Here is an 11,668-nt window from a genome sequence, read left to right as displayed (position 1 = left end):
GGCCATCATATGTCAAGATGTGCCAATATCGTAAAAGCACCATTGACGTTACTGACAAATGCATGCTTATGGTAAACCCTGAGCGCAAACCTTACGCGGTGCTGCAAGCCATCATATCATTCAAATGACCCAGGTAAGTATAAAAATCAGGATACCTAACAGTTTTCCAAGAGTGCTCTTGTAGTCCGCTCTCGTTAAATTTAGGGTAGGCAAATTAAAGCACTATCGTTAGGACGATCGCTCGGACAATCGTAATCTGAACGAGGCAAAAAAAACAATCTAATTATCCAGGCATATTGCTCCAGGCGCTCCAGGCATATACATATGTATATCGTTGGATAGTAGCGGCCCTAGCGCCCTAGCGACCGTTACCTTCGCCCCGTTCCCCGGTAGTTGAAGAGCTAAGCGGCGCCAAAGGCGGCGCTAAGCGCAAATAAACAAGTGACGAAACACGTGCGCCATCAAGCGAATGTGCGAATTCGGGTTATTCTTCAACAAGTTCAACAATACTTTTGATGGTGAAAAAATATGAAATTGTTAATGCTCAAAAATTATTAAATGAATGATATTCAGTGAACCTAATTGTAAGTCGTGCTGTCTTTTTTGCTCTCACGTTTGCTCTTCTCTTGATAATTGAAACGAGTCGAAGCACTGGATTCATTGGAGTTTCAAGACGAAATTTTTGAAGTATGAATAATTTTATAATTCGAGAGGCGGTGAAGGAAGACTGTAAAGAAATACGGCGGCTTATTCAGGTAAAACCCATCGCTTTCTGTATTAGAGGGGAAGCATCGCTAAAATGTTGGACTCTTATGATAGCTGGAGTGTTTTTGCTGGAGAATCACATGCAAAATATCAATTTTAGGAATATTGATAGGTCATTATTTCCGTGTACCGTTTTTTCAAAATGTTTTTTGGACTAGGATCCAAAATACATACTTTTGGAATACAATATTAAAGCCCTGCAACCTCTCAAAAAATTATGTTTCTTTACTCTCTCCCCATTTCCCTCAATTAATGAGAAAGGATTATCCTGTCTATAAAGGTGGGTTACCGTCAGTATATAATGGTAGTGCAGAATTTTGTTTACCTAGTTTTCCAAGAAATGCCACCAGTTAAAAGACTCAATTATTTTATTTTGTTAAAGGAATCTCATTCTCAGTGATGTATTTGTTGGTTCACGTAAGGCAGTTCATAATATATCTGTTGAATTCAACTGTCAGGTTCTTTTAAAATTTTGATGTAGCAAGAGCATGGTATAATAGTATAATGGTAGAGGCTGAGGTATGAGGGGATGGGGAAAAAATTATTGAGAAACTGCTGGGAAGAAATAGTCCTACTTTCCAATTGCCAGCATTTCTAAAGTTAATGTTCAAATTCCTGTCAAAATGGCAGTGTTCATGTACAAGTCTTCGAAATTACTCACCCTCTTCTATCTTCTCACTTTTGACATCTCATACAAATTCATCTCTTGGACATTTATGGGGTTGGTTCATAACAAATGCTTCAAACCTTAGTTGTGCACAAAGAAATGTATACCCTTTCCTGATCAGTTATCACTGAGCCAGTTTCTGAATATGCCTCCACACACTTTTCCATGGTACAAGCTTTTCTGTGTGGTAATACGATGAAAGTAATGCATTTTTTTGATAAATTCTTGTTTGTCACTGCATAAAGTCCTTCCCTAAAACTTATTTCACTCCACCACATCATCAATGTCGGCAATTATGTAAGGAAGAGATAGGAGGGATATGTCCTGGGGAGACATGTTACTCTTTGTCCCCCAACAGTACTTTTGGAAAAGCAGGACATATATAAAAGCAACTGTTAAAGCTGTTGTTTTCCAGTGAATTTTTAAAAATTATTAGTTCGATGATAATATAATTTTTGCAATCTTCATTCCTTCAACAATCTAGTGGACAAAAAACATCCAAATTGTCTACTAAGTTGCAAGTAACATATATTTTCTTTTGTCATCCAGAAGCTCCTCAAATTTTCATTGAATATTATACCACTCTTGACTGTTACAAACACATTTTATTTAATCTGAAAACCTGAAGCTGAGAATCTTTCATGGAAATTTTCCAGGAATTGGCGGACTTCGAAAAGATGCCCAATGGACCTCAAATAGATACTAAAGGTTAGAACATTCATAGAACTTTACTTTTTATTTCCAATTCCTTAGCCTAAAATCTTTTCACTGAGGGAAACCTTAAATATTTCAATGTTCATAAATCTGAACTGGGCTTTTCCATGGCAGATAGCTAAAAGGTTAAAAGCTGCATAAAATTTTTTCCCTGTGGTATGTCTCCTTAAAAAATGTTGAAATGGAGTAAGAAATTGTAGTTTTAGCTTTCTCCCATGGGTGTACCCAGCGAGGGGCAGCTGCCCCCTTGCTGGGTACCCTAGAAGCAAAAATCACAATGTCTTTAAGGAAAATTATATAAATTATGAAGCAAACAATTTCAAAAACTACTAAAGAGCTGTTACAATTTCCTTAAAATATTGGTTTCATTCACCTTTTCCATGCTTAAATCTAACCAATAACTTGAGCAACCATGGCTTGGCATTCCCCCCCCCCCCACTAGTTTTGATCCTGGGTACGTGCTTGCTTTCTCCTGCTTTGCTTTGAATATAATGGAAGTTGGCTCTAGTTAACCCCATTTTGGTAGCTAGTAGACTCTTATCAACTTGAATGATTGCCACGAGGGAATAGACTCATTGGTTGTAAATAAATACCGTATTTCTCCGAATATAGTCCAAATTTTCATAGTTCTCAACTATTTTTCTCTTTGGAATCAGGATTGTGATATTCCTTTCAAAGTCCTTTTGTATATCACCAGTTGAATACATTTCACTTATAGTTTTGAACAGCTAGATCAAGGTCTTTTTCTCCCGCAATTGTGATTAGCTCCGCAGGAATATGGTGAATTCCAGATACTTCATTCATCTGCATATTTTACTGCCACAAACAATTCTGCTCTTAAAATTGGAGCTTCCATGTCATCTCTCTCCACTTCCCCTTTTTTCAATAAATTTCCTTTGTAGTGGGTGTAAATATATTGATGTGAAAAGGGAGTCTAGTAAAGTAATGCTACAAGAAAGAATAGGAATCAGCATTTTGGGTAATTAGTGATCTGGCAGAATAAAAATTGGGACATCCAGAGTAGAGGGTGATTTACTGCAGGACAGGGTAGAATGAATGTGGGATTGCTTTAGAATTGGATTTTAATTGTAAATATATCCCTGATAACTACTGAACATTTCTTCTCCATTGGAAGATATTTAATTATTGGTGGCAGAAAAGACATAAGAAAGAAAATATTAGAAAACTCATGGAGAGAATTTCAAGTCTTCATTGTATTGTTTGATTCCAGCAATAGAACATTGGGTTATTTAGCATAAAAGCAGATTTCACTAATGAATGGATATATGGATCAGTGTGTGGCCTCTGAGGATGTGTCATCACTGCGGGCAGTCGCCCAGGTTGCCTGGTCCTTAAGGTGGCCCTACCTCTACATCTACCAAAGGAGACAGTTTTATTCTCCTCATATAACTATGGATATTTCTCTTTTTCACAATATCTGAGATTTAAAGTTCTTTATACTACTGTGGCAGGCATGTCGCTGGAAATTTGCTTCAGGAGTGCTTCAGAGGTATGCAGGTTGCCTTTCCCAATATTTTGTTGTCCATTTGACCGCATCAGAAAACCATACCTTTCATTAAGTATCCTATAACTATTGTTGTTAAAATTCATTATTTTTTATTAGCAGACATTATGAAATACAACTATATCGAAAAAATGGAGTGTAAGAAGATAGATTTTTCTGGGCTGAGTGGTCTCCTCAGCAGATTAATCACGGGTATTCGCCGCGTTGGTAAAATATTTGGAAAAAATGAAGGGGAGGACTGAAGCTCCCAAAACCCCTCTGGTTTCATTGCACTTAAGGGAACAACCTGTGTTGGTGTCATGAACTTGGTTCAAATATTACTCACTCAAAAAACACTCGCATTGCCATCATCACCTCTCTAATATTTCACTCCGAAAACTTCCCTCCTCTTCCCAAACTCTTACTTGGACTCACCCTCATTTACAGAGAGAAGAAAAGACATGATGGTAATGGTTAATGTCATATCCTGTGACGCAAATTTAAACGTCATGGTACACACTCCTTATTTTTCATGGATTCAGAAAATTGTAGTATGCACTTCCCAACTACATGTGCTATAGCTGCTAATTTTAACTATGCTTCAAAATTAACCATACTAATAAAATTACATCTTCATTTCCAATGGTTGCTGCCAATATGACCACCCATAAACCCTATTTTAACCAATGTTTTGTGTCCTCCAACATCTCTGACTTTTTGGCAGTAAATTCACAGAACTTATGAGTATTTACTGTCTATTACTGGTAATTACCATGTAAGAATTTAACCGCAATGGGTTAGGAAAAAAATGGTAGTCGAACTGTGTACCATACTTCCAGTAGTTATTGTCAACAGTGCCTCAGAAAATCAATGACTCAATTACTTCTCATGTAGGTATGTGTGTATTTATACCAAAAATTATATTTGTAACTATTCACATCTAAAAAATTTAAACTCCCCTTAGCCAAGGATTCATTTCAGGGGTAACTCTAATGCAAGTCAACCATCGCCTTTTAAATAATGACATCAATGAGAGATGAATGCGAAATTGTTGAAACATGCATTTACAAAGAGAATAAAGTTTTGAAAAATTATTGTACATACTTAAGCTACCTTTGTGGTTAGTTGGTCTCTCGTATAGTTTTGAGGACAGCTGAATAAATTTTAGAGAGTGCTAAATCACTGGCTGCATGCCTGCATTGTCAAATCTTAATAAGCCTTCTGTCAGACTTAACATTAAATGAATGGAGATGAACACTTGGGGGATCTAGGAGATACAAACAAACCACCTGGGAAGGTTCCATTGGGAATTGTCATTTCTGAAAAATGATCAAATGCTCCTGTTGTAGTAGCAAATTGGCATATGAAATCAATTTCTTAAAAAGTAATTTCTCATAAAAGATTTTCACTTCGCACAGATAATGCTTTCCTCAATTTGTTTTACCAATGGATGGATGAGTGAGGCAGTTTAAAGTGCAGGTACGTCCACGCAGTGAGCTCTGGTAGCTATTTATGAGAGAGAAAATTGTAAAAAAATATGCCACACAATTAGGAAGATTTTTCTCTACTTTGGTGTTCTTTACAGTACATATTTAACATTCATACGTAATAAGTAATTCTTTTGAGATTTTTCCTCTACAGACAATGCCAAAACACCAAATATTAGTTCAACAAATGACAGAAGACGCACTTAATGTAAATTTTGGTGCATTCGGGGTGTGGGAGGAGGAGAGATGAGTAGGGAGAGGATGCGAGCAGTCTGCTGCTCTTCCATCTGTGACACATGTGTGGGCATTGGAATATTTTCTCCACTGACTCAATTTGTCATTTTGTGGCTTAACGATAGCAGATGTGTCAATTTGGATGAAATTTTTCTCTTGAAGAACAGTAACTTGGCTAAATCTATAGGATTTGACCACAAAATATTAAATTTGTCAATTTCTTACCATTCCCCACCATATAATGGCCGAAGAGTGAGGGTCAGGGGTTCACCTAGAGGTCTCAAATTTTTAGGCCTTATATTTGATCAGTTTCACAACTTTTTTCATTGGGCCAGATGGATTTGTATGTTTAGTTCATTTGCACCTTTAAATTTAAATGTTAAACTAATTTGGTGAAAACTTATGATACCCCACTGGGGCTTCCAATGTCTCAAGGCCCAGATACAATGATAATAGGTATGCCCAATCAGCCTTATTAATAATACATATTACTGATTGGATGGTATCTGACTTAACTTCGTGGAACCTATTATTCATGTTGAGCCCACTAGAAAAACTCTGTATACTTCCTATGGATTATTTAATTTCACAACAATGGTTTCAACTCATTCTGTTTTTTTGCTGGAAGCCTGAATAGCCTTTTTCAAATATATTCACTGGGAAAGCATCAGATCCTACTTAATGGTTTCAACTGTTCGACAAAACCATGGTTGTGAAATAACAAAATCCTGTGGGAGTGTACAAAGTGTTTATTGGGTCAACATGAATACATGATGCACTCAATTGGATCAAGGTGTGAACTATCAGTACAATGCATATTTCACTGTGAAATTAACTTCCTGGTGCATGGTCGTACCCAGTGAGGGGCAGCTGCCCCCCCCCCCCCCCCCCCCCTAGAACCAAAAATTGCAAGTCTTCAAGCAAAATCCGTACTGAATTGAAACAAAAGTATTCAACAAATTTTCTTTAAACCCACGAAATATGATATATATTAGTATAAGATATGCAACTTAAATAAAGCTTTTTTCCAAGGAAATAATCTCATGAAGTGCTGTTATAATTTTCTTACAATGTTGGTTTCATTACCTTTTCCATGCTAAAATGTCACAACTTGGCTTGCCCCCCCCCCTACCCCCCCCCCCCCCCAAGTTATGATCCTGGGTACGCCCTTGTCCTGGTGAACACTCATTATGTGCCATTTCAGGAAATAATGAAATTTCATGAATAAAATGTCTCAAATTTAAATGAATTATCCAATTCCTATCATGCTAATTTATGCATCAATTTGATTTTCATGAATGATTTAAATTATTCTTTACTGCTGAACCAATGGTTGTATAATTTCATGGAGCTAGCTTCGTAAAATTTTCAATGACATATGATAAATACGGCAAAGTATTTTCCATTAGAAGTTACAGAAATGTGTTTCCAAGTTGTTGAAGCATGATATAAACCATTAATACATTCAACAGGGAAGCAATTTAGGGAAGAGTCATTAGGGTGTCATTGTTATCTTGCTTGAAACTGGAGAAGAAGAAAAGATGAACACCACTAACACTCTAGAGATATCCACATAATGCACACTGCTTAGTTGCTGGAAACCAACCAAATGCAAAATATAGGGTCGGAATCATAGCAAAAAGAAATAGACTCCTTGTGAGAGAGTGAAGAAAAGAATACCTTGGTGATGAAAAGAGTACATTGATTGACATGGTACATAGATCGGCTTGGATGGGACTACATCAATATATTGTCAATAGACATTACCCGCATTGAATGTGTTAATGCAGGTGTAGTGAGTGGAATATCGGCGAGAAGTAATTTGAATCAGTTAAAAATCACATAATTTGAATTTAAGTTGAAAATAAGAAGAAGTAGCCCCAGAAAAAATAATGTGAAATCAGTTGTAATTTAGTTAACCATGGTTACATAAATATACCTTTTGACACAGTTAAAATACCTTATCAAGTTTTGGAATGGTTGAAAATGAGAGATTTTCTCCCAAGTTATTACCAGTGTGTGTTGCATGAAAATTCATCAATTTTTGTGCCCCTAATGTTTGAGGCCCTAAAGTACCAGCTGATCCATTCTTGTTATCCTGTGAATGGTGCTATTACATATCTTTTGTATGACTCCCAACTGCCGAAAATGCTATCATTTGCCCTCCATGACACAGTGCTAGTGGAATGCTGTGATCCAGTTTCATTATCTTTCCCACTGCCCAACCACATGTGCATGAAAATTGTTTTGGTTTAGTGACATGATTAAGTGAGAATGAAGCTCTTTTACACTACCTCAAGGGCAGTAAATATCCCTCTTTTTGTTTTTGCAGTCCTTGAGGATGATGGCTTCAACAGTGAGCATCCAATATTTGGATGCATTGTTGCAGAAGTCGATGGCGAGAATAAGGAAATGATTGGATATGCCCTCTATTTTATTGCTTATTCTACATGGATGGGGAAAGCAATTTATCTTGAAGACATTTATGTATCACCACAGTTTCGCAGTCAAGGATTGGGTTCAAAACTTTTTGATACTATTGCCAAGGTAAGTGCAGTAGGTACCTATTTAAGTTTTTATTCTGCTTACTTAAAAAGCATGTGAATTAAATTTGTATTCTTCTTATGAAAGCCAATCAAAATTGTTTTTTGTGGGATTATTATTTGCTGTAACCTCTTTGATTGTGATACATGACAAGTGTATGTTTTAGAAATACTACAAATTGTAATTTATACACTGTTTATAATTAATACTATTATATTTTGTTGTTTTGTGCTTAACAATGAAATAGCAGCATATATGTATGATTATTATGAAAATAGCGTATATCTTAAGGTCGAAGATTATTTACTAATACGTATGTTAAAATTATTGTCAGGTTGCATAGATGTGAGGCAAGTTCAGTTGCTGTGGATAGGCTCTCGGGAGTGTATAGTAATTTAAAAAAATGTCCCAGTTTCAAAGATCTTCTCGTATATTTCCCTTTTCAATAGTTTTTGTTTGTACAGCACCACTGCATTCTATATCCGTTATAGCAGCAAAAGTTACCCAAATAATTTTAAATGATATTGTATCTCCATTTAGTCCCTAATGGTAAAAGAAAATGGTGCTGTTCATAGGCATCTCAATTTCAGGAAATTGACAGATGCCCCTGTTTAGATAATGAAATACACATCGATGTCTTTCATCAATCATTCTCTTGCCTTGCAACTTTCTGTGATTAAAGTATTCATCAATAATGTTTGGTGCATCTATGATTTGTTATGCTAATGTTAATGTGAAAGTTTCATTGTTCATTTTGTTTTTTCAGAAGGGACTAGAACTTGGGTGCTGTCGCATGGACTTTCGAGTCCTCAACTGGAACCCTGCGAACGAGTTCTATGCACGTAAAGGTGCTGTTGATATGACAAGACTTGAGGGATGGCATCACTACAGTCTGAATAAAGCCAACATGGAGAAACTGACCTCTAAAACTACTGTATAAAGTTGATGTGTTCTACACTCCTGCATCTCATTTCTTTGCATCTTTATTTTCAAATTATTGAGTAGAAATAAAAAGAAAATTTGTTGCATCAATCAAAGTAAGAATGTGAATTCAGTTTTGATATCATATATTGAAGTGGTAAATCCAACTACATTGACTTTTTGATTTGTGTGGAATTTCACTTATTCTTTTCTCCTAGTTTCAATGTAATCAAGTAGTAAAAATATTGCTGTAGGTTAATTAATTATGAAATCCAAAAATTTGATGTTATGGCTTCTTGGTACACTATACATATTTATTTTTTTCCTGGAACACTAGAAATTCCACAATTAAAAAGTTCCATCAGAGACCCTTCTAATGGAAACCTAGTCATCTCTTCGTAGATGATAATGCAATCATGGAAAGTGTAATATGCCAAGAAAAATTTGGCTCTTTATTATTTAAGTAACTCGGAGGGGGTAGGGCTTTGTACAATGGGATCCTCTCAGAGATACTAAGTACAGAAATGGCTGGCATTTTGGAGGTTTTCGGAATATCAGGGACATTCAAGAGGAGAAATTTCAGTCAATGTTGGCCAAAATAGGGGGAAACTGATTAGCGGTTGTGACTGGTGAAGATGGATCCACTACACTTTGCTTGGGGGCAAGTTTTTTCCTTGTGATGATGAAGAAGTGTCACTCTGACCATGCACAGTTTGCATTTTGTCATACAGTATGCTAGTGCGACAGAGAAGATTTAAATTACTGCAGGAAAGTTGGAATTGGTGGTAATGGCCCCCTTCAGGACTGTCCTCATCTGCCCCACTGTTCTGCGAGTGAAGTTGGCCTCTGCGGCAGCAGCTGGTGGTTGCTGGAACATCAGGGGTAGTTGGCAGGCTGCTCGCAATTACAGGAACTGAGTTTGTTGGTGGGTTCTGTGGAGGTGGATGATAGAGATGAAGTGACAAGATGTCAATGTTAATTTATCTTTAATTCTTGCATAGTCTGGGAGACCTCACGTAGTTCTCTCCAGCTCCATGGAGCCAAGCAGAATGGACAATGGTGAGAGGTTAGTTGATGCACTTTATTATATGTGAAAATAGGTACTTCAATTTGTGAAATATGCGGAAAAATATACTGTTTGATTATAATAACTGCATTTGATTAACTTTAAGAATTCAAACCCAACAATCATTAGGACAATGGCGGCTGGTGGTTATATATCAAGGGTGTGCATTAGAGAAGATATACGATGATAAAAAAGGGCATGAAGTTCAAATGAAAGCTGCTAAATGGCACTGAATGCATTGACGGACTAGGATCCTGAGCGCAGGTAGTGTAGGTGGCAGCTACACCGCTACACTACCTGTGAGCTATTCACCAAATATGCGCGTGCGCATTCGCATCGTTCTGAGTCTGCTCCCAGCACCCATTTGAACATGGCCTGCACCCCGCTTACCTCATCCCGCCCAAGCACTATCAAGCAATTACATACACCGAAAATGCGCCTGTTGTGATGCCACGGGATCGCACGTCTGTAGAGCACTGAATTCGCCAAGGAGATAGCTGTAGCATTTGAAGCTTCATATTTCATCCATATGTAGACAGGATTTTTATCTATCTCCTGGTAAAGGAATAGTTTTCTTTTATAATTCATTCATCTTTGGGTATGCACTTGTTAACATGCCGCCACTGCATTAGGATGAAAAAATCAGATTTGTGTACCGCTACATCTAGTTGCAGTGGCGCAGCGAGGGGGGGGGTTTTGGGGGATAAAACCCCCCCCAGAGCTCAGAGAATTTTTGAAGTTTAACCCATTTTACTTAACTTGATTGATTTACTAATAGAATATTGTAAGGATTAATAAAGTATCCCTCAGAAAGCCGTAAAACTCACCATTTTGAACCATTTATCTATAAAATTCCACAACTTATTAATCTCGTACCTAACGCTTATCCTGGTGGGTATACACCATACCCCACACACCCCGGTGTTAGTTGCACCAAAACCCACCCCCCAGCCTTAATTCCTAGCTGCGCCCCTGTCTAGTTGGATCTTGCATCATATAATTTCCGTGCTATGGATATGATTTGAGGGTTGCATAATCCAAGGGCGTCAGGCGCGTCCAAGTGTTCCTTGCGCTGTACGGTGCTAGTCCAGTAAATGTCTTATCTTGCTTTATTCGCCTGAAAATCTTTCCTATAGTAATCGTAAACTATTTCTATTATTTACAATCAAATAACGTGGCTATCTCCGCCTGATTTAGTACGTATGGATTACGTATTACTATTAATATGCAGCGTGGTAATTTTTATGAGAGAGACAGGTTTGTGCTTACACATGAACACGGACGGCTAATGCGGAACAAGCAGATTTATCATTGGAAATGGAACGAGCTTTGAGATAACAGTGCGAGAGTGTATTTTTCACCATGTATAATGAAAGGGAGTGAATATCCGAAAATAATTTTTAAAGCTTATATTCATCAGCACGAATCTCAGTAAATGTGGTCACGAAAGCTGCTTTTAATTTTCCTTGTGCCGCAATAGGGCGCACCCTAAACCTCCTTTTCGGGCACTTTTCTTCCGTTTTTTTCTACCCTGTTATACAGCAATTGCTTGAGTTGCACTTGGCAGAATGACGTTCTTCTACCATGGCTAGCTGCAACAACTGATATTTCGCCTATGTGAACAGCTGCGACCGCGCCCCTCGCGCGGAACGCGGACCGTCCGCGTCCATGTGAAACGGGCCCAATAGAGTGTTTGCATGGGTGAGGAATAAGCATGAAACCCTTTCCATTTAGTGCATACATGTTTGAAGTTCTCATATGTTTAA

The 11,668-nt window shown here is 37.5% G+C and overlaps 1 protein-coding gene across 1 annotated transcript; it reads left to right on the top strand.

Moving 5' to 3' along the window:
- Nucleotides 1-452: 452 nt before the first annotated feature.
- LOC124163812 (thialysine N-epsilon-acetyltransferase) lies at nt 453-9,003 on the top strand. Its single transcript, XM_046540910.1, has 4 exons — nt 453-755; nt 2,089-2,140; nt 7,704-7,918; nt 8,682-9,003. Exons 1-4 carry the CDS (start codon nt 690-692, stop codon nt 8,853-8,855), a joined length of 507 nt encoding a protein of 168 aa, XP_046396866.1. The 5' UTR covers nt 453-689; the 3' UTR covers nt 8,856-9,003.
- The last annotated feature ends 2,665 nt before the right edge of the window (nt 9,004-11,668 follow it).

This window comes from Ischnura elegans, chromosome 1, assembly GCF_921293095.1.
Source record: "Ischnura elegans chromosome 1, ioIscEleg1.1, whole genome shotgun sequence".
NCBI lineage: Eukaryota > Metazoa > Arthropoda > Insecta > Odonata > Coenagrionidae > Ischnura > Ischnura elegans.
This window is presented reverse-complemented; position numbering and strand designations above follow the sequence as displayed.

Bases quoted from the DNA above. Each gene is read 5' to 3' on its own strand.
- LOC124163812 (XM_046540910.1), top strand. From the start codon at position 690: ATGAATAATTTTATAATTCGAGAGGCGGTGAAGGAAGACTGTAAAGAA. The intron at 756-2,088 runs GTAAAACCCATC...GAAATTTTCCAG, and splicing joins AAATACGGCGGCTTATTCAG to GAATTGGCGGACTTCGAAAA. The intron at 7,919-8,681 runs GTAAGTGCAGTA...TTGTTTTTTCAG, and splicing joins TTTTTGATACTATTGCCAAG to AAGGGACTAGAACTTGGGTG.